Here is a 26,506-nt window from a genome sequence, read left to right on the forward strand (position 1 = left end):
CCATCATCTCTTCTGCTTTCGGTGGAGAAGTAGCTTAGTGGGCCTGCGTCTTGTAAAGACTCTCGCAATTACGTTGGTCCCGCTTGGATAATCCAGAATACACTTCCTGTTTTAAGATCCTTAGTTTAATCAAACGTGCAGAATCTCTTTGGCCGTATCGAGTGACGTTTACGGCTTCTGGGGATGAGGATGTGGATCGCTTAGGGGACTGTTGTGCAGCCTTCCAGAGGAATGTCTTTTGCTGTAGCTGCACAGCATTTCGGAGTCCCGGTTAATTTAATCAGTTAGCTGGTCTGCTGTTGCACATTTGGATACTCTGTAGCTTTTCCTGGTTGTAATCTTTGGGTGTAAATCACTGTATGCTTTCAGATTCACACTTCTGTGGAATGAATTTCTAGGGGAGATTTTATTTTGTTTTATTCTTTAAAAAAAATTTTTTTTAAAAGATTTTATTTATTTATTTGACAGAGATCACAAGCAGGTGGAGAGGCAGGCGGAGAGAAAGGGGGAAGCAGGCTCCCCCTGCTGAGCAGAGAGCCCGACACGGGGCTCGATCCCAGGTCCCTGAGATCATGACCTGAGCGGAAGGCAGAGGCCCTACCCACTGAGCCACCCGGGTGCCCCTTTTAAAAAGATTTTAAAGAGAGAGTATGTGCATGCGTGCGCTTTTGAGCTGAGCGGAGGGGCAGAGGGAGACGGAAGGAGTATCAAGCAGACTCGGCCTGAATACAGAGCCCCACACAGAGCTTGGTCCTGTGACCCTGAGATCTGGACCAGTGTTGAAACCAAGAGTTGGACACTTACCAAGTGTGCCACCAGAGCGCCTTTCCAGGGGAGGTTTTAGAAAAGCAGGGTAACCTGCCTTCTAAGAGGGTGGCCTCCATGCCAGACTAGTCGAGTTCCAGCCTGGCTTTCCCACTCACTGCCACTTGGCTCTAGGCACGGTGCTGAGCCACTGTGGGCACCTCCGTGTTCTCATCTGGAAGCAGGGGGTTAGTTACAGGTTGTGAAGGTTGCTTAAGATCGTGCCTGCCGCAGAATAAATGCTCTTTGTGTTAAGTTTTTATCGTTATTTCTGGATTTATTAGGAAACGGTTTTCCATTTTTAAGACTTTTAATACATATTGGTAAATGTTCTAAAAGGTAGCAGTTTTTTTTTTACGTTCACTCACAACATATGAGAGTCCTCCTTTTATTGGCTTGACTTCTTAAACATGATTTGTGTTTTATCCTGGTGTCTCAGTTTATGTCTCTGACAATGTTACTTGATTTTTATAAACAAACAAAACAGATAGTGACTGATAAGTTCAGGGAACTGTTGGTTACCAGAGCGGGGAGGGGTTGCGGGGCAGGAGAAATAGGTGAAGGGGAGTGGGAGGTACGGACCTGCGGTTATGAACAAGTCGGATGTCAGGCACAGCTGCGCTGCAGTAACTCCGTGTGTGATAGGTGCTAGCCAGACTTCGGGGGATCACTTCCAGTGTGTGAGAATATCAGAACACCAGCTGATGAGCCCTGAAAAGTACTAGGATAGTCTGTGTCATTGACATTTCAGTTTTCAAGAAGTTTCTTGATCTAATGTAAATAGTGGGAACACTGCAGTCAGTTTTAACAAATTTACTTTGCCATGAAACTTTTCAGGCGTCCTTTCAATTCGTTAGAAGGGGAATGAGTTTGAGTTTCCCTTTGACTAGCTCAGTCACATCTGTTGGGCTGTTAGGATGTCATTCTGTGTGACGGTTGACATGCGTGAGTCTGTCTGACATGGTGTGTAGTCTGGTCGTGCACAGTGGGCAGCTCAGACGGAGTACCAGAAGAGAGCCTCAATTGCCCTCTCCACCTTTTTAAAATTTAATACTGCCATCTTTCTCATTCATTCCTATCAGCTGAGACTAAATATAAGACTTCTTTTTCTCTTTCTTCTTCTTCTTCTTTTTTTTTTTTTTCTTCATATTTTGGAAACAATTTCAATCTACCAGAAAGGTTCCAGGAACAGCACCGAGCCTTTTCCCCCTCTGAACCATTTGTGAAAGCAAGTTGCAGACCTGATACCAATTATCCCCAGATACTTCACGGGGCATTTCCTGCACGCACAGTCCTTACGCAATCAAAGCGCAGCCTTCAGGTGCAGGAAATGAGTCCCAATACCCCCCCAACCCCGCCCCCGCCGTGTCGTCCCAGGCGGGCTCCTGTCCAGGTTTGCCAGCTGTTCTGGCAGTGCCTTCACGGCCGAGGGACCTAGTTGAGAACCTCAGGTTCAGTTACCGGTCGAGTCTCCTGAGTCTCCTTCTGTCTGCAGCTGTGTCTTAGCATTCCTTGGCTTGCCTCACCTTCCTTGGTAATTTTGAGAATTCCAGGCGTTGGCTTTGAAGACTGTCCCTTGTTGGCTTCTGCTCTTTCCTCCTGATGTGACTCAGGTTGTGTGTCTTTGGCAGGACCCGCCAGGCGGTGCTGGCCTCTTGAGTCACCTGCTCCATGTACCTGGGTCCGTTTGTGCCCTGGCTGGCCAAGTTGGTGAAGCTTCTCTGTTGTAGGAGAAGCAGCTTGTCCCTTTGGAAATCAGGATGTTGTTGGGAGGCATGCTGGGACTCTGTGAATACCTCATTCTTCAGGCTTCCAGCTTGCTTATGAATGTTACTGTGGATGCTTGTTTTGTATTTTCTGCAGTGGCTTAACATCTGTTACTTTCATTGTTTATTTTGATGCTCCGGCTGCCCCTCTCTGGCCTCTCTGGTCCTCAGACACACTCCCGTCACTCTCGGAGCGCTTCCTCACTCTGTGGCCCACGATGTTCCAGACTCCGCTGGCCACTCGCCTGGAACCAGGAGCCTGGTTTCTTGCAATGGAGAATGACATTTAGAAAACCAGTTCTGGGGGGCCTGGGTGGTGCCATCAGCATCTGACTCTTGGTTTTGGCCCAGGTCTGACCTTGGGGTCACAGGATGGAGCACCAATGTGGGGATCCGTGGTCAGCACAGTGTCTACTTGAGTTACTCTCCTTTCCGTCTGTCTCCTCGTGCGAGCGTGTTCTCTCTCCCTCTCTCAAATTAATGAATCTTAAAAAAAGAGAAAAAGAAAAGGAAACCAGTTCTGGGTACTACTGGATGGGCTCCCTCCTGTTGGGCTGCCACTTCTCCCGTGCCCTTGCAGTAGACAGAGCTAGGAAATGCGCGCACACACGCACACACACACACACTCTCCCATATGTTCATTTCTACATCTGTCTGTCTGTGTAATGAGAACCCAGAGTTCACACTGGTGCTTCAGCTTCAGTCTGATCCTGCGTGGGTCTTTCAGGTGTTTTCCCGTATTCGTACCTATGCCTTTCTTCTCTGCCAATAGAAAGCTGCTTCCCATTATCTGTAAATATTTATTTGATGAGTTTCCTGCTTTCACGGCTATCACCCCAGTCAGGCTCTGACCCCCTTTCCTGGTGCCTCTGCCCCGCACGCCTTCCTTGTCTCTCAAGACGCCATCCCCCTGCCCCAGCCACCAGGCCGCCATGGCTCTCCGTCAGCATCTCACCTTCTTGCCGTCGGCTGGATTATGCAGAAAGGGAGGAAGAAAAGGAAGGACAGAACTCTTGTTAAAAAGTATGTCTTTTCCTGCGTATGTATGTCTGCGCCTCTTTTTATATGCCGCGTAGCCGCTGCCATGCTCGTGGCTAGATGGTGAGGCCAGCTCGGGGTGGTGCTCCGAAGGTTTGTGTCGCGTCGTGAGAGCCGGTGGGATGACTGCTTGTTGGCACAGGCGAGGCCATGTTTCAGTTGCGGGAGCTGTGGTCAGCGCCCCTGAAGCCCCTGTGGGACAGTGTGGGGACGGGCTGTCTTCAGAACAGGCCAGCAGTGTGGCGGCCGGCCCTGCGACCTCGGTGCTGGTGGCGTTGTTTGCCAGCCTCTGTGCCCCTGGTGACGGTTTTGTTTTCTTAAAAGCAAATTTATATTTCGAAGTCCTCTTATTCTGGGATTGGGAAACCACAGAAACTTCAGTATCTGTTGTCAGAATTTTTTTTTTTTTCAGAATTTTTATTTATTTGACAGAGAGGTCACAAGCAGGCAGAGAGGCCGGCAGAGAGAGAGGAGGAAGCAGGCTCCCCACCGAGCAGAGAGCCCAACATGGGGCTCGATCCCAGGACTGTGGGATCACGACCTGAGCTGAAGGCAGAGACCCTCTGAGCCACCCAGGTGCCCCTGTTGTCAGAATTTTTTAGGAGCCATGGGTCTTCGACAAGAATGTCTTCTTAGAACCTAGATTTTATTCACCTTGAAAGACTGTAAGCAGGTCAGCCGTATCCAAACCGAAGAGAGGTGTGTCCTTGTCTCAGTGTTTCCAGCCTTAGCCCCTTGGCACTTTTCCGCCTGGGGGCTGCTGGTGGCTTTGGAGTTAGGGGCGGGTACATGGTCAGAGCTCAGCACCTGCCAGTCTTCCCCAGACCAGCTTTGCCTGCACCTTCTCCATCTCCATCAGGGGCGGACGCCCGCCTGTGTTAGGATGGAAGGCCTCGGTGTCGTCCTTGGCTCCTCGGGTGCGCCCCCCAGTCTGGCTGTCCGCAGATTGTCTCACTGCGGTCACCTCCGTCACGTGCCCCCCCTTCATTGCTCCTTCTGCCCCGGCCTGAGCCGGCGGCGTCATGGGAGCCGTCTAGTCCGTCTCCTGTGTCTGCCTGTGCCCCCCTCCTTACAGAAGCCAGAGTGAACCAGTTCACGGGCAGACCAGCTCGGGTGGCTTCTCTGCCCAGATCCTGCTTTCTCTCCCACTCGGAGTGAAAGCTGAGGTCCTTTCTCTGACCTGCAGGGCCCTCCCCGGTTTGTCTCCCCACCAGTCCCATCTCCCGTTTTGTCTGATTTCCGCCTCCTCTCCCTGCTCCAGCCGCACCGGCCCCTTCGCTTTCCTTACACAGAGCGCATGTTCCTTGCCTTGGGCCCTTGGATTCGCCGTGCCCAGTGCCGCCAGTACTCTGCCCAGCTGGCCTGGCCAGCTTCCTGCTTCCGCTGGGTCCTTCCTCAGAGGCCCCCTCCCAGGCTGGCACACACACACACACACACACACACACACACTGGGTCAGCGCCGTGAGCTCGGAGGCTTGGGTTGGGTTTTGTTGGCTGCTGTGTCCCTGCCGCCTGCTCAGTGGCTCTGTGACTCGCACCTTAAAGGAGCTGGGCGGGTGAGCGGAGCTGCTCAGCAGCCCCGGCCGGCTCTGCGCACTCCACTCTCGGTGCTTCCTTCTGCTCAGAGGTCACACCTGCTTGCCCTGCCTGCTTCCCACCGTCTTTACATCCCCAGACTGGCACACCGTGGTCTCCCTCCGCGTGCGATGACTCGCTGATCCTTTGCACATCCTGTGTTTTTCTGGTCTGTGATGTAGCTTCGTTCAGGCTGCTCCCCTTCTTCCTCCTCATTTCCATGCTTGTGGCTCTGCTGGCTCAGGTTCTGCGAGGGTGCCCCCCGGCTCGTCCGCAGGAGCTCGCGTTTCACCCAGAGGAGCTCTTGGTGCAGCATCCTGGCCCTGCGCGGGCCTCCTCTCCAGTGTCTTCCTGCTCTGTTCAGCTGTTTGTGCTCATTATCAGCCGCTTTGCTGGATCCCACCTTGATCTTGGTAATAAGCACGATATACGATTGTAGAAAGTTTTCTTTATGGGAGAGAGCTGATTATCTTAGGGATTTTTAAAGTTTAAAAACCCTCAGACCTTTTCTTCCTGTTCCTCTGTCTTGTGAAGTTGGTCTCCTGGCCCAGTTGTAGAATGCCAGCCTTCGCTTCCACACGGGCTGCGCTGTGTAGTAGCTGTCCGGACCCTTGTGTGAATTAAGAGTAGGTTTAGTGACAGTAGATGTGACACAATTAGATAAGATGGGCTTACTAGTTTCATTCACTAATACTTGTTACATGTAGCCCAAATATGTCATAGATTCTTCAGCTCGAGGCAGGAGAGAGAAAGAGATTTATTTTTCTAAAAACTTCCCTTCATTGAGAGACCTGTTTAAGTCGTTTGCACTGTAAGTTCATGTAACATGACATGAGAAGTCTTCTCACTGGTGCTGAGCTCTGTCTTCTGTGACCACTCGTCCTGTAACGGACGCATGTCCCTCCTGTGACTCTGTGCCGTGATGGGCCATTGCTGCAGATACCAGGTATAAGCCGAAAAAATTGGGGTTCGCTCCCAAGCGTATCGCCACGCAGTATGTTGGGAGTGGCTTTTTTGGCGCCCCCTGTTGCCTTTCTTTACGCTTTCTGTTCTGATCTCTGGTGTTAATTACTTTGTTCTTGTGGTTTGGCATTTTTATTGTTGTTCTTCTTGTTGATACGGAAATAACTTTTAGAATTTCGTTTCTGTCTGATGAGCTTCATTCAACCTGCCTTAGTCTCTAGTGCCGGAGAAGGCCCGCTTTCAGGGTCGTGCGGGCCTCCAGCGGTGAAGTCCTAGAGAGTAACCCTACAGGCTGTTTTAGAAACTCTAACTATGAGTGTTTTCCTGTGAATAGATGCACGTATGAATAATTCCATAAGCCACAAAGTCCTCGTTACTCCAAAGTACCAGTTGCTGCCAGAAGGAAGGGTTTTTAATTCTGTACCTCTGTTTAAAGAGGGCTGACTGACTCTTGGTCCTGAGTGTTTTCTTTTTAGAAACAGGTTAGCAGTATAAGGCCTGTCCTGTTCAATTGATTGTGTTCCCCTCGCTGGATGATTTATGTTTCTGGTAGGATCAGTGCAACAGATCTTTCTGGACGTGCTACAGCTGGCATCATTTTCTTTCCTTTTTTTGCCATTGTGAAGAATGATCATTTTTCTGCCATTCAGATATTTGAAAGGTATCTGTGCCCGTATGTAATTTAACACTCAGATAACACTTTCTTTGGCAGCAGTGTACCTCACAGACATTTTCTCTTGTATTACTTCCGGGAAAGAGGGAATCTGGTTTTACAACCTATTTAGCAGGTTAGATCCCTTTAAGGTGAGGCTTCATGTAAAATACACTGGATGACCGCGTGAATCCTTCTATGCCCTCTTCATAAAATTGGCAGGAAATATTTCAAAATCTGAAAGGTAGTCGTTCGAATAATTTTAAAACATAGTTTCTCTAAAAGAAAGTGGTAAGGATTTGACTTGGATGCAAATTAGTTTGTCCTTAGGAATTATTTTATGGTAGAAGGTGAGGATGTATCTACCAAGCTCTTGCCGGAAGACTTGGCAAAACGTATGGGGAATTAAACTGCTGTTCCTGCGCGCCTGGGTGGCTCAGCCGGTTCAGCGTCCGACTCTCTCAGCTCAGGTCTTGATCTCAAGGTCGTGAGTTCAAGCCCCACGTTGGGCTCCACGCTCCGTGTGGAGCCTACTTACGGAATGAATAAACTGCTGTGGAGGAAGAGCCCTGGAGCCGGAGGGTTGCACAGGGTGAGACCGGAGAGTGAGGTGGGGACAGCGCGGAGGACGATGTGTGGGACTGAGCCCCCTCCCCGGCTGCTAGGGGCTCAGTGTTCCTGGCGTTGTTTGTTATGCTCAGTTTGCTCGTTTTTCTCCTTTGTTTTAACCTTTCTGAATTTTGAAGCTGCCTTAAAACCTTTTTCCCTTAGAGAAGTGAGGAGTGACTAAAGAAATGATAAGGTGTTCGGCGCCTGAGCCCTCTGTCTGCTTGCTGCGGTCTCCGCGGCGCTCTGGCCTGGGTGCGTGTGGGTCCGACTCCCGCGCGCTGGCTCTGTTCCATTCCGTTCCATTCCGTAGGCCGCCCAGAGCTGCCGCAGTGACCGCTCGCCCGCCGGACCGTGCTTCTGTGCTGCAGATGGAGGGGAGGACTCAGTCGTCTGGGCCAGAGTGAGGGGAGCCTGAGGCCCAAGATGGAGAAGAAACGGAGAAAGAAATGAAAGCCTCTTTCCAGGCCAAACCACAAAAGGCCATGAAATTTAACTTCTTTTTATGTTGGACAAGACTGTAAAATGGCTGATCAATAATGTTTCAGCATTTTGTCGAAACAAAAATTAACTTATAATCAAGGAAGAAAAAAGTGTGATTTGAATTTATGTGATTTTATGACCATATTCACTTTTGACCATGAAGCTTGTGAACATCTGGCTGCTTCTGCTCGTGGTTTTGCTTTGCGGGAGGAAACATCTGGGGGACAGGTTGGAGAAGAAGTCTTTTGAAAAGGCCCCGTGCCCTGGCTGTTCCCATCTGACGTTGAAGGTGGAATTCTCCTCAACGGTTGTGGAATATGGTAATGATACTATTTTAGCCCCCTCCCCATTAAAAAAAAACAAAAAACAAAAAACTTAACTCTAAATAATTAGCTTTTGCCAAAAAAGTCATTTCCCTCTTTTCTACGATTTCACATGAGGTGAGTGCGCAGTGCTTAGATGTTCTCTCTGCTGAAGTTGGCTTTCCCGGGATGCATTGGCAGTGGGAATCTCTTCCCTAAAACCTGATTCTGTGGAATAGGTGCCATTGTCGCCGCTGCGGGTGGGGCGTTGAGAGATGCCAAATGCTCAGGAAAGTCGAACCGAGCCTTCCTTCCGAATCCCTTTCTCCTGTTTGAAAAAGTTACACGCATTTTTTTGCCATATATTCAGAATTCCCTTGAGTTTTGCTTTTTGAAAAACAGCACAGGGATCTGATTTTAAGGGGTGAATTCTGTGATCGGGGGCTCATACAGATCACTTGACCTTAGAGCCCTGAGGACTGCTGTGTAGGTCATTTAGATCAGTCTTGGTTTACTGCTCCTCCTACTGTCAGTTTTAGGATCTGTAGGTTTTCTTTTGCCAGGGAGCTCTGAGAGGAGGTGTACTCTTATGTTACAATACAGGGACATAAATTCTTATTTTTATTTGTGGTCATTGATTTCAGAATACATCGTGGCTTTCAATGGATACTTTACAGCCAAAGCTAGAAATTCTTTTATTTCAAGTGCCCTGAAGAGCAGTGAAATAGACAACTGGAGAATCATTCCTCGAAACAACCCATCCAGTGACTACCCTAGTGATTTTGAGGTGATTCAGATCAAAGAGAAACAGAAAGCGGGGCTGCTGACCCTCGAAGACCATCCCAACATCAAACGGGTGACGCCCCAGCGGAAAGTCTTCCGTTCGCTCAAGTACGCAGAGTGTGAGTACCGTGGGCTCGGGCTCCGCTGCGGCCCGTGCTCGGCTGTGGCGCGGGGACAGAGTGCGCGTGTTCCTGCGGGCCGGCCAGCAGCGGTCCGGGGAGGCCCCGACTCCCTTCATCCAGTTTCGTCCGTGGTGAACATTTTCTTGCCAGGCATCTGAAAAACTAGAAACTGATGTCCTGCTGTTTGGTGGGGAAAAAATCTGCAGGTTTGCAGGAGGTGATGCTCGTGTTTGCCAGTGCTCAGCTGAGCCTGGAGTCCCCTGCGCCCCTCACATCCCAAAGTGAAAGGCGGGTCTTCGGGTCTCCCTCTTGGTTGCGCTGTGCTTGTCAGTGTGTGTTTTTATTTTTAAGGCGTCTCAGAAAACAACCTTTCCATGGGTTTCATTTTGTTTTTCTGAGAGCCTTCTGACCACGCACGGTGGCGCGGCCTGTTTCAGTCGCAGGCTGGCAGGGGTGAGGCAGGCTGGCAGGGGTGAGGACGGAGGGAACTTGATGCTCCTCCTTTCAGCCCCAGGGCGCATTCGGTCCTGCTTCTATACAGCTTGGGCTCGGCAGGGTAGAGCTGACCCTTAAGTAATAAATTATAGGTTTATTACTTAACATTTTCTGAAGCATACTTACTACCAAAAAAAGGGCTTCTTCCCATTTGTGATAAAGTAGGGTAACAGATTGCCAGCTCTGTTATCATTTACTGTCATTTATTTCCCTGGAGGAAAGAGAAGGAAAGTTCTCTTTCTCCATTTTTCTGTCAGGTAGTAGGCATGAGAGCCTGAGGTTCAGGAAGGGACAGGGGGAAGCCGTGTGAATTTGCATAGTGGGACACGCCGGCTCTCGGGCGCACCAGAGGTCAGCTGTCCAGCTTCCTCAGCTCTCTGTGCCAGGCCAGATGTTCTGTGATGCTTTTTCTCTTTGAAAAGCAGTATCCTCAGAGCAATCCAGGAAGTAAAAGCAAACCAGACCTTGTCCACTTAGTCAGATAAGTGGCTTACATGAGCTTTTCTGATTTACTTTTTTACCATAAAGAGCCCCAGGACATTGTAAGAAGCATGGAAATGCCTGACTTTAGCAGAGCAGTCCTGACCTCTCAGGGCCGGGTTCCTTTCTCTGCTTCTCCGCCAGGGTTGTCAGACACAGAGCTTGACGCCCCCTGAGGCCATGCTGCGCTGCTGGCAGTCCCAATCGGCCTTGTGGCCATCTGCTGCCTTGCGTAGTGAGCCGCTTTCCCGTGGGCTCCAGCTTTTCCTGTCCAAAAATTGGAGATAATGCTACCTACCTCCAAGAGTTCTCACGAAGATGAAATAAAATAGTGCAAGTGTGAGAGCTTAGCAGAGTTTTTAGGATGTAAATAGACGTTAAATACTGCTTGTTTCTCTGGCTGTGTTGTGAGCAGGCTCTGCTTTATTTTAGCTGGAGCCTGTCCCACCCTGGCTCCCGTCCCTGGCCCTCTCCATGGGTTGGAAGATAGAGCCAACCTGTTTGCCGCAAGACAGTGTTTAAAGATATTTCCAAGATATCTGTGGTGTCCTTGATGGATTCTCCTCTCCAGATCCTTCAGCTTGTCCCTCACCTGACACGGGTTCAAGCCCTCTTACCATTTTAACTGCTTTCCTTCCAGTACTCTCCAAGCTCTCTGAATTGCTCTTACAGAGCCAAGTTCATTACTCAGGTGTAGTCTGGTCTGACAGAGCAGACTCTCACAACACCTGTCTTCTGTCAACACCTCCAGTATTGTCCCCCACTGTTGATTTTTTTTTTTTTTTTTTTTTTTTTGAAAGAGTTCATAAGTAGGCAGAGGCAGGCAGAGGGAGAGAGGAGGGAGCAGGCTCCCCGCCGAGCAGGGAACCCGACACGGGGCTCGATCCCAGGACCCCAGGACCATGACCTGAGCGAAGGCAGAGGCTCAACCCACTGAGCCACTCAGGGGACCCCCACCCCCACCCCTCTGCACTGTTGACTTAAAGAGCAGAGTCTGCATGGCGAGTTCAGTGCAGAATAATTTTAGTTGGTCTGTGCAAATAATTACTTAATGGAGTTGACACGACGACATGTTTTCCCAGGTCCCTGTACCCTTTCGTGGGGAGCCTGGTAAGACTGGACTGCACGGTAGGCCTTAGCTCTAGAGACACAATGTCAGTCGTAGCAGCATAGCTGTGTTCTGCTGAAAGCTGATCTGAGATGCAGGTTTTCACATGATAGCACTGCCCTGAAAGGTAAGGACCCCTCCTGTGGTGGTTCTTTTGCTTTTTTCTTCCATTTTTTCACCCAGTAGAGTCCTTACAGATAGCGGAACCCATGGACTCAGTGCCACGGGGCAGGTGCGCACAGGGCTGGTCCGCCTGCAGGATCGAGAGAAGACGCGGTTTGTCACCTTCCGAACCCCCGACTCCTTTCTAGCGCATCTGCTTTGGAAGGGGGACACTCTAGGCAGCGTGTTGAGAGTAGCGAGCGGTGCACAGTTGGCAGAAGGTCCCGCTGCTGTCAGACCAGAGACAGGTGTGGTGGGTTAACAGCAGCCCCTCTTCCTGTGCCAGGAGCCCGGTGCTGCGGTGCTGCGGTGCTGCGAAGCTTCGCCATCGCAGGGGGCCATTCGCTTCCTTTTGTTTTGTTGTTGTCGTCGTCGTTGTCTTGAACCCTTCTGGCTCAGTGAGAGCAGGTTGCACGAAAGCTCGGGAATTTCTCAGTCCTTCAGCTGCAGCCACGGTTGAGTGTTTCAACGCAGTGGTTCTGCCAGTCTGCCTTCCGTCAGTTAGAAAAGGCCAAGTAGAGGACTCTTGGGGAACAATGATGACAGCTAAGTGATGTCTTGTGGGTGTGACTGTATGGAGAAAGCCCTCTGGCAGGGGTAGAGAACTCCCCCTCCAGTCACCTGGGCGTTCAGGGCTGGTCGCCGCCCTTCTCAGAGTGGGTGCCCTCCCCACCCGCTCGGGCTGTCCCCGCGCCGCCCCGTGGCTCATCTCTCTCTCTCCTTGGCTCTAGCTGACCCCGTCGCACCCTGTAACGAAACCCGGTGGAGCCAGAAGTGGCAGTCGTCGCGCCCGCTGCGAAGAGCCAGCCTCTCCCTGGGCTCTGGGTTCTGGCACGCTACAGGGAGACACTCGAGTAGACGGCTGCTGAGAGCCATCCCGCGCCAGGTCGCCCAGACCCTGCAGGCGGACGTGCTCTGGCAGATGGGCTACACAGGTGCGTGCTGTTCGCCCGCGACCCGCATGGGGCTGGTGGCCGTGCGCCCTCCGTCTCGGTTGCCTGGCACAGCCACGGCCTCGGGCCCCGGCCCTTCCGCTCTGTGTGGAGCCACACACGTCCGGCAGCCCCGCCTTTTACCTCTGCTGTGCTGGGCATCTGGCTCTGCCTTTTTAGGTTGTTGAATCCTGTGTACCTTCACTGTGTTTCTGTACCGTTTCTGAGGTTGGGGGTAGATGGTGGAACGTTTCTCTCCTGTTGACATGCAGGTGAACACACACCAGCTGCTCAGGGAATGAGATCGAGTGCAAACATGGTTATCGTGAAGTGACAACGTGAACATGAGCGTATCCCTTGAGAGTGGAGCTCTGTGCAGAGTGGCTGCGTTACAGTCCGTGCACCTGTTGCTTAGTTTCAAAGCAACAGATGGCATTAGTGACCATATCCTAGGAAATAGAACAGCCAATACAGTATTTTTCCCGTGCATCACGGCAGAAAATCACTGTCGTAACTACTGAGCTGGTTTGAACCCCCGCTGAAATGGAAGCCTGTTTCTCTAGTTCCCTTCCACCCCATCCGTCTCCGCCGGTCTTGGTGTCCTCACCCATGTCCTCTGGCCGTGGAGACCCTGAGCTCTTCCTTGATTTCCCCAGCCCCTGCCCTGCAGTAGGTCTGAGACCGTTAAACTCTTCAGGCCCGGTGGACCGGGGTTTCAGTAAAATGATTGTCACCTCGTGGTTTTATCTCTTCAGGATGAGAACTCTTCACAAAGCAAATTCTCTAAACAGAAAAGCGTTTTCTGTCCCCCCAAACCAAGTGGTTTTTGAGATCATGTGCATTATTTAAATGTAAGCAGTATGTTTTGCTTGTTTTCTCAGTGTAATCGATGATTTAACATAGTGTGGACATGTCAGCACAGAAAGACCCTACCTCTGTGACACCTGTTAGCTGTTAAACAATACGAGTGTCTTAGGTTTTTCTGCCTGTTTTCTAGAATTTCCTCATCTGGCAATATCAGTCTTAACACTGGTGCACGTAGCTTTTGGCCCGTATCTGAAATAGGCTCCTTGTTGTAGCGAGGTGTACTGCGTGCGGTTTTCCTTACCGTGCCCTCAGCCCCGCGAGTCGCCGGCAGCCCCATGTGCAGAGGGGGTTAATGAGCGGTGTCTGAGGGGGGGCACGGGAATTGTCTCCTGTCCCCCGAGGTGTGCTCTTACTTGGTGCCCCTCGTTCCATAGCGCCTCTCTAAGGAGATGAGGGGAGGGAGACCCGGGGAGGTCACCGGAAGCGGAGACTCCGTCGTGTGGAGGACTGAGCCCTGGTGACAGTGGAGGGATGTGCCAAGAGATTTCCCCTGAAACCGCGGGTCTTACTTGGCAGCACGTGACGGCATCTCTCCCCGTCTCCCCTTCTCGACTTGGCTCAGCCGGGGCCCGTGGGGCACCTGACCTAATGTGCAGACGTTGGGTGATCTCTGGTCCTCTGTGACAGGTCCCAAGGACGAACATCGTGTTTTTTAAAAATTATTTTTATTAACGTATCATGTATTATCAGCCCCAGGCGTACAGGTCTGTGCCTCCTCAGGCTCACACAGTTCACAGCCCTCTCCACAGCGCGCACGCTCCCCAGCGCCCATCACCCTCCACTCTCCGGACTGTGTTTTATAGACGAGATCCGAAAAGGTGATTCTTCTAAACATGATTGTGCTTGGTTGTTTTTTTCGGAATAAGGTGCTAACGTAAGGGTTGCTGTTTTTGACACTGGGCTGAGTGAGAAGCACCCCCACTTCAAGAATGTGAAGGAGAGAACCAACTGGACCAATGAGCGGACGCTGGACGACGGTGGGTGGCACTGTGGTGGTGTGACCTGGTCTCTGACCCTCGCTCCTGTCCCCGGTGGTTCGGGTTAAGAGTGAGGTTTTCTGCATGCCTGTGACGACGCAGTCGTGGGCAGCCGTTACCGAGACAGACCCATGTTTTTCATGTGCCTTTGGGCAGAAGTTTGTCGGGCTGTCCTGGGATGTCAGGAAGTAGTGTCGGAGGCAAGAGGGCTGCCTGGTGGAGGCGCACGGACCTCCCGGTTTGGGCGGTGGCGGCGGGGGTGCGAGGCCCGGATTCAGGGCAGCCAGGGCGTGGGCTCCGGCTGGGGGAGCGTTCCGGGGTAGCGCAGCTTCGTTGTCTGGGGCTCAGAGAAAGGGCGTCATTTGAGTTGGTGGTCTTTTTCAGCTGGGTTTCACACCCAGGATCAGCCGTGTTCTGGGACTTTTCTCCTTGTGGTCTGCAGGGCTGGGCCATGGCACCTTTGTGGCAGGTGTGATAGCCAGCATGCGGGAGTGCCAAGGCTTTGCTCCAGATGCGGAACTCCATATTTTCAGGGTCTTTACCAATAACCAGGTAGGTGTTTTGAGGACCCCTGAGGCTTACGGAGTTGACATCAGAACATAAAAAGTGAAACTTGGGAGACCCCGTTCATTTAGAAGCAGCACCCCTCCTCGAAACTGAGCTGCTTCTGGCGTCCTGCCTGTGCCACACCATCCCTCTGTGGCCCCTGTGTGGCTTTGCCCCTTCAGTGCCCACCCCTTCATTGGTCTCACTTGGACGCTGAAGACCCCACCCCAAGGGCACTGAACAGGAGGGACTCCCTGTGTCTCGTTCCTTCCTGTCCTCCGGGCTTGCCCAGGGCTCCTGTGCCCCCACGTCACGGACACAGTTCTGGTGCTTTCACATGAGGGAGGAATCACGAGTTGGTGTGGTTGCTGCCCCTCCTGGGCTGTGACGGGCTCGAGGCTGCCTCTGTACCATGTGGTGTCACGTTGGGCAGGCCCTGTCCCCAGGCTTTTCAGAACTAGTCATAGAAAAGGGGAGACCCCTGTTCCTTATTTTCTAAATTTAATTTTGTACAGATTGTGCACAGTTCAGAAATACCTAAAGACAACGCAGGGAACATTGCCGCAATGCTGTCCCTGTGCAGCAGGGGTTTACCTTCCTCGTGTCTCCCATGTGATAGTTTCTTAATTTCTTGTACTCCCTCCTCCTGTGTTTGCCCATATGAGCAAATGTAAACAGGTCTTATTTATGAAAGCCTTTAAGAAACACAATTCTTAAATATTGCACTAATCCTATTTTTACTGTAAGTTTAATTGTATTTTTTATAATAACGTCTTGAGTGGTGGTACATGAGGCGATTCAGCTCTGTCCGAGAAATAATTCTGTGAGATAACTTTGATGCCGTTTCCCTCCTGTCTGGTTAGGGATGAGGAACATGAGACAAGTCCATTAAACTGTGTAGAAATGCTCAGCTGAAAGGGATGTATCTTGTGATCAGTCCTTTTGAGGAGGCACCGAGCTGTGGGGTTCAGTTCACTCTGGAAGGTGTACTGGGGGGTGAGGTGCTGGACGGCGGGCTGGGAGAGCGCGGCCGCCCCCACAGCACAGCTGTCCCTTGAGTCCGGCTGCCGGGACCTAGAGTTTCCGGGTGTCTGCTTCACATTTTGGAGCATTATTTGTTCTTGGTTTTCGTTTCTGACATTTGAGTTAATACATCATGCTGCTTTTTTTTTTTTTTTAAAAGATTTATTTATTTATTTGACAGAGAGAGATCACAAGTAGGCAGAGAGAGAGAGAGAGAGAGAGGAGGAAACAGGCTCCCCACCGCGCAGAGAGCCCGATGTGGGACTCGATCCCAGGACCCTGAGATCATGACCTGAGCCGAAGGCAGCGGCTTAACCCACTGAGCCACCCAGGCGCCCAATACATCATGCTGCTTAAGAGTCTGTAGGGATACTTAGAAATAAACTCTGTTGTCACCCTTGGAGACTTCCACTAAAACCCCTAAAGTCATGTCTGGCGGTTGACTAGGTGTCCTACACCTCCTGGTTCCTGGACGCCTTCAATTACGCCATCCTGAAGAAGATGGACGTGCTGAACCTCAGCATTGGCGGCCCCGACTTCATGGACCACCCCTTCGTCGACAAGGTTGGTTGTGTCCCCACATGAAGGACGGTGGCGCCTGGTGACTGCTTCTGCTCTGAGCGCTTTATCTCTGGTGCGCTGGTGGCCTGTCACACACAGTGTGCCTGCCTCGCAAGGACGGCGGGTGGTGGCGTGAGCTTTGGCGACTTGCAGTGGGAGCGGCACATCTGCCGGCTCGGTTCCTTCTCCGAACGGCGCGTTCCTGAACCTGCCCGGAGAGCGGGCTCTGCTCTGTGTGACTGAAGGCCCCGTGCCCTGGGTCTCGTCAACACTCACGCAAGTGCTGGTTGGCAAACGTCCATGTCCATGAGGGTCTAGAGTTACATTTTTAAGGTCAGCCTTCTTCCTTGAGGAGCAGGACAGTTTGGACAGTTGTGTGGTGAATGTTGATTGAGCCCGGCCTGCTTCCATAAATAAATGTCTGCTAATCCCGTAGGTGTGGGAGTTAACAGCTAACAACGTGATCATGGTTTCTGCTATTGGCAACGACGGGCCTCTTTATGGGTAAGTGCTCCCCCAGCGATGACTTGCAGGTGTTTCCCCCGAAAGAACTGCAGATCTGTTGTTCGTCTGTCTCTGTTTTTCCTTTTTCTATCTGTCTTGAACTGTGTATCACGGGGACGTTCCCTGCACAGCTGGCCAGGCTGTGAAACGAGCCAGTGCCCACCGCCTCCTGGGTCAGCTCAGGCTGGCCTCTTTTTGTTTAATTTTTTATTTATTACTTTCTTTTTGCTGTAAGCAGTTTGGAGGCCTGCAGTTTTTATTCTACTTTTTTTTCCTAAAATCAGTCAGGGAAGTAGACCTGCTAGAAATAAGTGGATTGCATGGTATTTATGGAGACCCGCTCTGTGCAAAGCCCGGGTGTGAGAAAATGGGACGAGGGGCCTGTCGTCTTGGGGCGGACCGGGCGCAGCTGCTACAGAGCTGGCGGAGAGGGAGAGTGTGGGCCGCGATGCAGACCCGGCCAGCGTCTGCGGGTTGACAAGTGGGGTCACACGGAGGGAGGCAGAGAGAACGCTGTCCCAGAAATGCCCCTTTGTGCTGGGTCGTTCTGAACTAACGCAGCGTGAGATGCGGAACATCGGTCACTGCGGTACAGGCTCTGCGTTCTTGTCCAGTCTTTCGCCTCCGGCTCCCGATTTTCCTGTAGACGACACGTGTAAGTCCTCTCTTGTGCTGGAATCCTGGCCTCCCTTGTGGGTCATCCTCCTGTATGTGGTTTGGTGCCGTGACGGGGTGAGGTGACCATGGGGAGGAAGAAAACACAGAGTGCGCCCACTGCTCTGCAGCCCAGTGGGGAGAGACGAGTGTGTGTGTGCGTGCGTGTGCTCTTCCAGTCGCTCCCTGCATCGTGCGCGGACCCCTCCAGGCGTGCAGGCCGGGGTCTCGACTGACGGACTGACAGGAGGAGCCCTGGGCCCAGGGCCGGGCTGAGCTCTGGGAGGTGACCATTGGTATAGGTCAGGAGCTGTACGTGCCAGCAGCCGTGGTTCCGGCCTGATTGTTGGTAGTGGTCCTGTCTCCGTGGAAGGTGCCCACGGTTCTGGTTTGCTGTTTCGCCTGCCATGTGTGTCCGGCTCCACTGTGGGACGCCCCGGTACTGCGTAGTCCCCTCCGGTTGTCTCACTGCCCCTTCTGCGAGTCTCTCCTTGGCCGCTTCTCCCATTTCTGGTCCCCCCTCACTCCAGAGTCCCCAGACTGTCCATCAGCTTTCCAGCCTATCTACCTGCCTGGACAGTGTAAGGTCATTACTGTGGGAAGAGCGCAGGCCGTGGGGCCCTCTCGTCGCTGGGCCTTGGCCTTGCTGTCTGTCATGATAGGCATGAGGCCACCCTGGGTGGCACTTGCGAGGGGCGCTTGTGAGGGACACCTTCGACCCGCAGGGAAGGCTCTGCCAATACCGAGCCCTTGGAAGTGGTGGCTGTTCTCGTTTTTTGTTTTCTGTTCTTCTCAGACACGTTCTGGCAATTTTCTTATTCAAGACTCTGCTGTAGGTCATCGGTGCCTAATCAGACAACGCTTTTCTGTTGTTTTTTAAGGTCCTCGCTACTCTATCCTGGAACTGGCAAATCTTTCCTGCGAAGGCTCACATAGTGAACACTTGAGGGCTTGCAGGCTGTGCGGGGCTCGTTTTCAGCACCCACCCGCCCTGGTAACGGGAACGCGGCCCCGGATGTGTGTGGACAAGTGGGCGTGGCTGTTCCAGGGAAACGTGCATGCATGACGTGCACGGACAGACGGCGGGCCCACTCGGGTCCGCAGCCCCGGCCGGGGAACTGGAGCCGCTCAGGCCCCCGCGCATTCCCCAGGCCCGGTCCCCTCCTGGGTCTCCCTGCAATAGCCCAATTTATCTGTCCCCATCACCTGTTCTTGCTGCTCAGCCTCCTCGCTTGTCTTTCTGTCTGTCCGCACCCCTCTAGCCAGCCCTGCACATGCCATCTGACTGCTCTGCCCCACGCTGGTCACTCTTCTGAAATTCTGTGACTTCTGTGGGCTGTCATACTCTTCAAGCCAAGAGTTGTGCATTTTCCGTGTGTCAGAGGAACATTCTGGAAAGGGCCCTGCATCGGACTCACGTGTCTGCTTGTGCAGCCACACGGGGCTCATGCTGGGAACGGCCCAGCCCGCACCATGATGCTTTCCTGCTTGGGCGTCAGGGTGCGCTCGGCGGAGGACGGGGCTGTGCTCAGAGAGCTGTCGTCTGTCACAGGCGGGGCACTGCCCGTGCCTCTGAAAGTAATGCTCGCATCCCCACGGATGCCCCGCCTGCCAGCCCCCCTCGGCATCCTACACTCTTGGTACACTTGGACTTTGTTATTATCACAAACCAATAAAAAAATCCCCGTTGGGGCCTCTGAGTAACCCGCTGGTAGCATGTCGGTGGCCGCTGAGCTAAGAAGGCCGTGCTGGGATTGAGTCCGGGTGCTTCAGAATAGTTGGGTGAAAGCGCGTGCCCTAGAGTCTTGCTTCTGGAACCCCTTCCACCCCTATGAGTCACTTGTGGTTATTGAGTTGTCACAGTTCTGGTTTGGGTGATGGAGCTGTAGTAGGTGAAGTTCAGAAATGAAGTTTCACGCATTAAAACTGGTACTTTCCAGCAGTTCGGTTTTATCTTAACCTCTTGTCTTTAGAATGAAAACCTTTTGTTGAGATTTGCTCCACTGTGATTCCTGTGCAGATCCGGCCCACTTGAGGTATCGAGGAGAATCGCGTGGTTCTTTATGTCTGCGCCGTGAGAGGTCCCGAGGAGGATGGAGGGGTCGGTCCTCCGTCCACCTGGAGGCAGGCAGGCCAGTTGAGAACTCTGACTTCACGGTGGTGGCAGGTGCCAGTGTGTGGCTGTCGCTGCTTCCCAGAGAAGTGTGCGATCTCGTGGGGGCGGTGTGCGTGCCCTTGGCGCGGTGTGTGAGTGACGTGAGAGCATGTGAGCAGGTGACTGTCGTGAGCTCACGGCTCTTGCCGTTAGGAGAGAGGACTCGGGCCTGGAAGCACGAGGGAGAAGAGTGTCTTGGGATAAAAGGAGGAGGTGCTCCACGTCCGAGGTAACGGCCTTAGCCCGGTGTGTGGGCAGCAGAGAGCGTGGCCTTCGGACAGCCACGAGGAGACATATGAGAACCTAATTCCGTCTTGGGTTTCTCTGGGAGTATTGGCCCTTACCTGAATTACTCATTTTTCTTTTCTTTTTTTAAGATTTTATTTATGAGAGAGAGACAGGGGTGGGGGTCGAGAAGCCACGGGAGAGGAGCTGACTGTGTCAGTGCAGAGTCTGACCCGGGGCTCGATCTCAGGACCCTGCGATCCTGACCTGAGCCGAAATCACGAATCACATGCTTAGTCGACGGAGCCACCCAGGCACCCCCTGAATTATTCATGTAAACTGACTTCTCTTCCCTTGTGTTTTTGTGCCTCGCTCTAGCACACTGAACAACCCTGCTGACCAGATGGATGTGATTGGAGTGGGCGGCATTGACTTTGAGGACAACATCGCCCGCTTCTCTTCGAGGGGAATGACTACCTGGGTAGGCTTTTCTTCACTAGCAGGATGTGCTGCACAGGACGTGTGTGGCCGAGCTGTGGGTGTGCGTGTAGGTGTGCCTGTGGAGGAGAGCTGGGGAGGGGCCGGGGCTGCGGGGGCTCGCCTGGCCACCAGGATGAGCGATCGGGCCCCGTGGACATCTGCCGTCTCATCGTGGCGCCCAGGTGAAGGTGAGCAGTTCTTCCTCCATGCTGGGGAAGAGGGTACTTCTTGTCTTAGGAGGCTGGAGAGGCCAGTGAGAACAGCTCTTCCTCAGCTCTGCTGCCCTGCAGATCATCCTGTTAGCTCGAGGAGCACCAGCACATTCACCATTTGGGCTCCCTGGGGCTCATGGTGCCGCCGAGTGGTCCTCCTTCACCCCCAGAGCAGAGCTGCCCCTGCGGGTGGCGCGCGGGGGCTCCTGTCTGCCCCTCCCGGTGCTCTGACTCACGGGTCGTGTCCTTGGCATTCACCAGGGCCTTGTTTTGTGGCGGCATTTCGAGCAGCGTTCCTGCTTGGTCACGCGGTGCCCCACGCTGAGTCTGGATCCCACACCTAGTTACGTTTGAGAGCGGGGAATACCTGCTCGGTTCAGACTGGCGTGTTTCTTTCTGACACAGCGTAAGAGCTCGTCACTCTCGTTTTGCCTCCGTTTCCAGGACATTTGAGAGAGTTCTCTGCTAGGGGCGCCGGGGGGCTCAGCGGGGTGAGCCTCTGCCTTCAGCCCAGGTCCTGATCTCAGGGTCCTGGGATCGAGCCCCACATCCGCTCTCTGCTCAGTGAGGAGCCTGCTTCCCTTCCTCTCTCTGCCTGCCTGTGATCTCTGTCAATTAAATAAAATTTTTTTAAAAAGGGCAAGAACTCAGTTAAAATCTTGTTGGTGCAGTTACGTTTATCATTCTGGGTGTTTTCTTTCCCCTCTGCCGACTGACTGACTGACTGACTGACCGACCGACTGACCGACTGACCGACCGACTGACCGACTGACCGACCGACTGACTGACCCGACCGACTGACCGACTGACCGACCGACTGACTGACTGAAATCTCCAGCTGTGTTGTGTCATCCTTTCCCTTAAAGAAACACTTTTCCTTAATTTTTAATTCTAATTTTCTGATATTTTTAATGTAATTCTAACGCATAAATTCCTTAGAGCAATCTGCAGGTTTTGGTCTTTTAGATACTCACCTTCAGTCGCTTTGTGGCGTTACTCTTACACTGGCTATTATAAAGCACACCCAAAATAATTTCATTTTGTACACGGCCATTTAAGCGTGAGTTCTAGCGCAGTGAATTTCAGATAAAACCAGTGCGTGGCTAAGGTTACGTCGTGTGGAAATACCCGTGGCTGCTCCGAACTGCGGTAGCCGCGTGCCGGTGCTGTGTTTTGGGGGAAACCAAGCTTCTCTCCTCCGTAGGAACTCCCGGGAGGCTATGGCCGTGTGAAGCCCGATATCGTCACCTATGGTGCTGGAGTGAGGGGCTCCGGTGTGAAGGGGGGCTGCCGGGCCCTGTCAGGGACCAGCGTGGCTTCTCCGGTGGTCGCCGGCGCCGTCACCTTGCTGGTAAGGTGAGTGCCGCTCAGCAGAGAGGATGTGGTGCCCACAGACCGGGACCTGGGTCCTTCTTGTCCCGAGCCAGGCAGGAGGGTCGAGGAGCGTGCCGGGAACCTCGCTCCCTCCCTCTCTCTCCGCGTCTCCACCCCGTCCTGTGTGCGGGGGGATTTGCAGGTGTGAGCACTCGCTGACTCGGGCTGGAAAGCACTGTGTGAGGGCACGGCACCTGACGCAGTTCCAGCATCTGCTTTTGTTCCAGTTGGTTTATGGTAAATACCTCAAAAAAAAAAAAATTATTTATTTGAGCTGGGGGGAGAGGCAGAGGGAGAAGAAAAGAGGAAATCCTAAGCAGGTTCCATGCTTGGCCCAGAGCCTGACCCGGGCCTTGTTCTCAGGACCCTGAGATGATGACCTGAGCCGAAATCACAGGGCAGGGGCTTAACCAGCTGAGCCACCCACGGGCCCCTTAAAGAGTCAGTTGTTTAAGGGCTGCTTTCAGCTTGGGTCATGATCTCAGGGTCCTGCATTGAGCCCCGTGTCCTCAGGCTCCCTGCTCCGCCAGGAGTCTCCCCCTCCCTCTGACCACCCCCCCAGTTCATGCGTGTGCACACGTGCGCTCTTTCTGTCTCTCAAATAAAGCTTTTTAAATAAGAAGGGGTTATAGTTCACGGCAATAGTGAGGAAGGTATGGGATTCGCCATGGACCCTGTGCCTCCATTTTATTTTTTTAACATGCCCATTTCGTGCTGTAGTTGTTAAGTCCGAACAAGTGTGTATATCAGGCAGGGCACAACAAGTCTGATGTTTTCCTTCCTTCCCTTAGGGAGTCCCCTTTCATTTCCCTAGGGAGTCCCCTTTCTTCATTTCCCTAGGGAGTCCCCTTTCCATGTGCTCCGTTAGCCGAGGAGCTGCGGTCAGGCCGCGGGACGGACCGTCTCTGTGTAATTTATCAGTCCGTCTCGTCGAATCCCTCGTACGCTTGGAACAGAGCTTGGTGACTGGCCCTTACTTCTGCAGAGAGTGAAGTTGGAATATGTTCTCAGAGGCAGTTGGCCAGAAGTGACGCTCACGGGCTGTGACTTAGTCAGATGGGCTGTGTGCCTCAGTCCGAAGGTTACAGAGAGGTCTTTGGAGTTCGTGCTCGTTTGGTGTTTTCCCCCCAAACGCTCTCTACTGGGGTGAGGTGTCGGTTGAGCTTTTGTGTTGGACTCACATAAACCTGTGTAGTGGACAGTTAATGTAGTCCGTGTTAATTTTAAAAGTAAGAGGGAAATGATAGTAAATGTTTTTATATTTGAAGTTCTTTTTTAAAGCAAGTAAGTTTATGTTGATTTTAGCTTCTGAGACCTGGGCTGTTTTTTAATTAGAATCTTTGATAAAGGCAGCTGTCTATCCTGGTCTTCCTTTTCCCATTCTTCCCTTAGCGTTCAGAGCCATAGTCCGGAAAATGCGGACCCTGGCTGGGGTGGTCTCTGGAGCAGAACCCTGTCTTTTTTCTTCCATTCGTTTTCCTGACCCCATGTTCCGTGTGGAGAGGCGGCGGCCAGGGCCGGCAGACCGTGGAGTCGCCTGGCGCACGCAGGCTTTCCTACTTGGTGTGGGGAGCACGCTCGACTAGGGTTCAGCTATGCCGTTGCTTACGGGCACAGAGACCCTGGCTCCTTCCTCACCGACTGTGACTGCGGGCCAGACTGAGGCTCGGCTCCACTCCTGAGCCCAGCGGACCTCCCCTCATCGGGCGATCGGGGAGGAGAGGAGGCTTTCGTTGCCAGGAGCTTCTTTAAGTACAGCTGCTTCCGGTGTCATGGAAGGCTTTGACCTTCCTGTCTCTCTGCAGCTCAGAAGTGTGCCCAGGCGAGTCTGCTCGCCTCCAGCCTGGCAGCCCTCCCGAGGAGGCTGGGCCTGGCCTTTGGTCTGGCCTGTCAGCGCGGGGGTGGGCGTGTGCGGCTGCGGCCGAGCTCCTGGCAGCTCTTCAGGTCTCCGTCCCGCTGGACCACCTCGGCCTCCCCTGACACCGGATGGCCCACCTGGATGAGTAGAAATCCCGCGCACCCTTCTAAGACCAGCCGCCCTCATAGATTCTTGGGAGCTGTGCAGAGTCTGTTTCTCTTTTTCGTTTTCTGGGTTTTGTTCCCCACGTTGGGGGGTTGACACTAGTATTGATGATTTGTGAGCATAGAGAAACTGCGTGTTCGTGCTGGCGTTCTCCAGCGCCGATGGCATCCGCGCATCCCCGGCCTCCTGGCCAGGTAGAGCCGTGTGTTCGTTTGTCCGGTGCGTTCTGATGAGACTGCGGCCCAGGTGTGCGTGCTGTTGGGCCTTCCCTGCCGGGAGGCGGCGCAGCAGACAGAGGCCGTGGGTGTCACTTGGCCCTGTGGCTCCTGCCTGTCCCACCTGGAGGTCCTCTGCGGCTCCGTCTGGTGTCCGCTCCTTCTTCTACAGGTGCTGTCGCGGCTGGTCCACTTCTTCTGCCAGCCGGCTTCCCTTCCCCTCAGGAGCCAGGCGCTCTGACCTCTTCTGCCTTCTGTCGCCTCTGTGGTCTGTTGAGTCGTGTCGCTGGGAAAGTAAGTGTTTCTGATAGACTCAGTACAAACAGGCAGAAGCTCCCTGAGTACGTGGCTAAGAAGTCGTCCTGAGACAGGTGCAGAAATGACACGTTCGTTCTCAACCCGCATGGGCTTGACCGAAGCAGCCCCCAGGAGATGTGACGCCAGATCCGAGGTCACAGGTCTGCACGTCCACTGGGATAGCCCGATTTTCCTCCTTCTGCCGAGAGGTAATGAGCAAATCTGTGATTTTCTGTCCAGCACAGTGCAGAAGCGCGAACTGGTGAACCCGGCCAGCATGAAGCAGGCGCTCATTGCGTCCGCCCGGAGGCTTCCTGGCGTGAATATGTTTGAGCAGGGCCACGGCAAGCTGGATCTCCTCAGGGCCTATCAGATCCTCAACAGCTACAAGCCGCAGGCCAGGTTGGTACGCTTCCTCTGCATTGGCCTCCCTCCCGCCCTGGGCTCTGAGGGTGGGGCCCCCACTCCCTGCGTGGGATCCTGGCCTCGGGGCTGGAGCTGGACACTGATCACACTGCGCTGGACCCTCAGGGAGGGCGGACGCCGCTGCTATGGGGACGCTGCAGCTAGAGCAGGGTTCAGCTCACATTTTGCTGCATGGAACACATGTAGCTTAAGATACTGACTTGGTTTCTTTTTACTCTTTTTTTTTTGGTTAAAGATTTATTTTGGAGAGAGTCCTCAAGCAGACTCCCTGCTAAGCACGGAGCCCAGCGTAGGGCTCGATTCTAGGACCCTGAGTGCATGACCTGAGCTGAAATCAAGAGTTGGTCGCTTAACCGACTGAGCCACGCAAGGCGCCCCGGAGCTTTTTTTTAAAAATAATCTTAGGTTTGCAGAAATTTGCAAAGGTAGTGTTGCTGTTGTCACATACCCTTTACCCAGCTTCCCCGACGCCAGCACCTTTGCTGACTGTACTTGAACGTGTGGAACCAGCCAGGGAGCACCGACACTGCTGTGATGAAGCCGTAGGCTTGGCTCACAGGTGCCCGGGCCCCGGTGCGCTGCGCCCACCCGGCTGGGATCCAGGCCTGTGCTCTTGCCCTGCCTTACCAGGCCCTCCAGCCTGTCGCAGCTCATCTGTCTTTTGCTGTCGCTCGTGACCACGACTCGTTTGGGAGTGCTGGTTACTTACGTAGTGGGTAGTAAGTAGACTGACTCTCGATGTGAGTTTACCTGATACCTCTCATGAGGTGCATCCGTCGTGAAACACAGATGTCCTGACTGGAGTGCAGGGTCTGTGTCTCGTTCTCTTTGGCTGTGCGGCACGTGGCCCTGCTGTGCCCCGAGGTCTCCAGCTTGCTTCTCGGCTCCCACGCATGCCTCTGTGGTGCTCCCTGGTGCTTCGCTGCCTCCCCCCACCCCCCTGCTCATTTTTGATCCAGTTTTAGTTTGTGTCTCTTTGTGGACCCCCCCCCCACATAGAGGTGCACAGGGAAGCCCCCCACCCCATTCCTGCTCCCACTGCCCCATCTCCCCACCCGGTCCCCACCCACCCCGTGTGAGTACCAGTCTCATTAGTTTGGGGTTTATCCTTCTTGTGTTTCTTTTTGCACAAATGAGCAGATACACGTGCACGTTCCTCCGTTAAAGAACAACATCACTGCACGTGTTTTTTTGCTTCTTGCTTTTTTCACTTAACGGCATCCTGGAAATCACTCCATGTCAGCTCGCCGAGCTCTCTCCTTTGCAGCAGCGTGGTGTGGACGGGCCTTGTCTCTTCAGCAGCTTCCTTCTCTGTGGGCGTTTGGATGACTTGCGGCGCCTGCTGATGGCAGCCTGCCGATGGCAGCCTGCCGCCGGGAGTGCCGCCGCGCCCGCGCACTGTGGCTGCACGGGGGGGGGGGGGGGGGGGGGGGTTGGGGGGGGGGTTGGGGGGGGGGGACTGTCCTCGGGAGGGGCAGAGCCGGGGTGGCCGGGTCCACGGTAAGACGGTGCAGGGGTTTGTTAGGTCCCGCCCTGCTCCCCCCGCAGAAGGGTTGTGCCTGGTGGCAGGCCTCAGCCACACGCGTGTGCGGGCCTGCTTCACCCCCGCTACAGGACGCCGTCCGTGCTTAACCAGCGACTAGTCTGATAGTCTGATGGGGGACAGAGCAGCACTCCGCGCTGCTTTCCTTCGTGT

General features: G+C 53.4%; 1 protein-coding gene across 1 annotated transcript in view; it reads left to right on the top strand.

Annotated features, from left to right (window-relative positions):
- Positions 1-26,506, top strand: part of MBTPS1 (membrane bound transcription factor peptidase, site 1) — a 50,289-nt gene that overhangs the window by 4,162 nt on the left and 19,621 nt on the right. Inside the window, exons 2-11 of the mRNA XM_059150623.1 lie at positions 7,718-8,207; positions 8,834-9,091; positions 12,071-12,274; positions 14,005-14,115; positions 14,558-14,667; positions 16,132-16,248; positions 16,682-16,749; positions 20,162-20,264; positions 21,680-21,831; positions 24,625-24,786. Coding sequence (XP_059006606.1) covers positions 8,045-8,207; positions 8,834-9,091; positions 12,071-12,274; positions 14,005-14,115; positions 14,558-14,667; positions 16,132-16,248; positions 16,682-16,749; positions 20,162-20,264; positions 21,680-21,831; positions 24,625-24,786 — 1,448 coding nt within the window. The 5' untranslated portion in view covers positions 7,718-8,044. The remainder of the gene's footprint in view (positions 1-7,717; positions 8,208-8,833; positions 9,092-12,070; positions 12,275-14,004; positions 14,116-14,557; positions 14,668-16,131; positions 16,249-16,681; positions 16,750-20,161; positions 20,265-21,679; positions 21,832-24,624; positions 24,787-26,506) is intronic.

Source organism: Mustela lutreola, chromosome 16 (assembly GCF_030435805.1).
Source record: "Mustela lutreola isolate mMusLut2 chromosome 16, mMusLut2.pri, whole genome shotgun sequence".
Classification (NCBI taxonomy): domain Eukaryota; kingdom Metazoa; phylum Chordata; class Mammalia; order Carnivora; family Mustelidae; genus Mustela; species Mustela lutreola.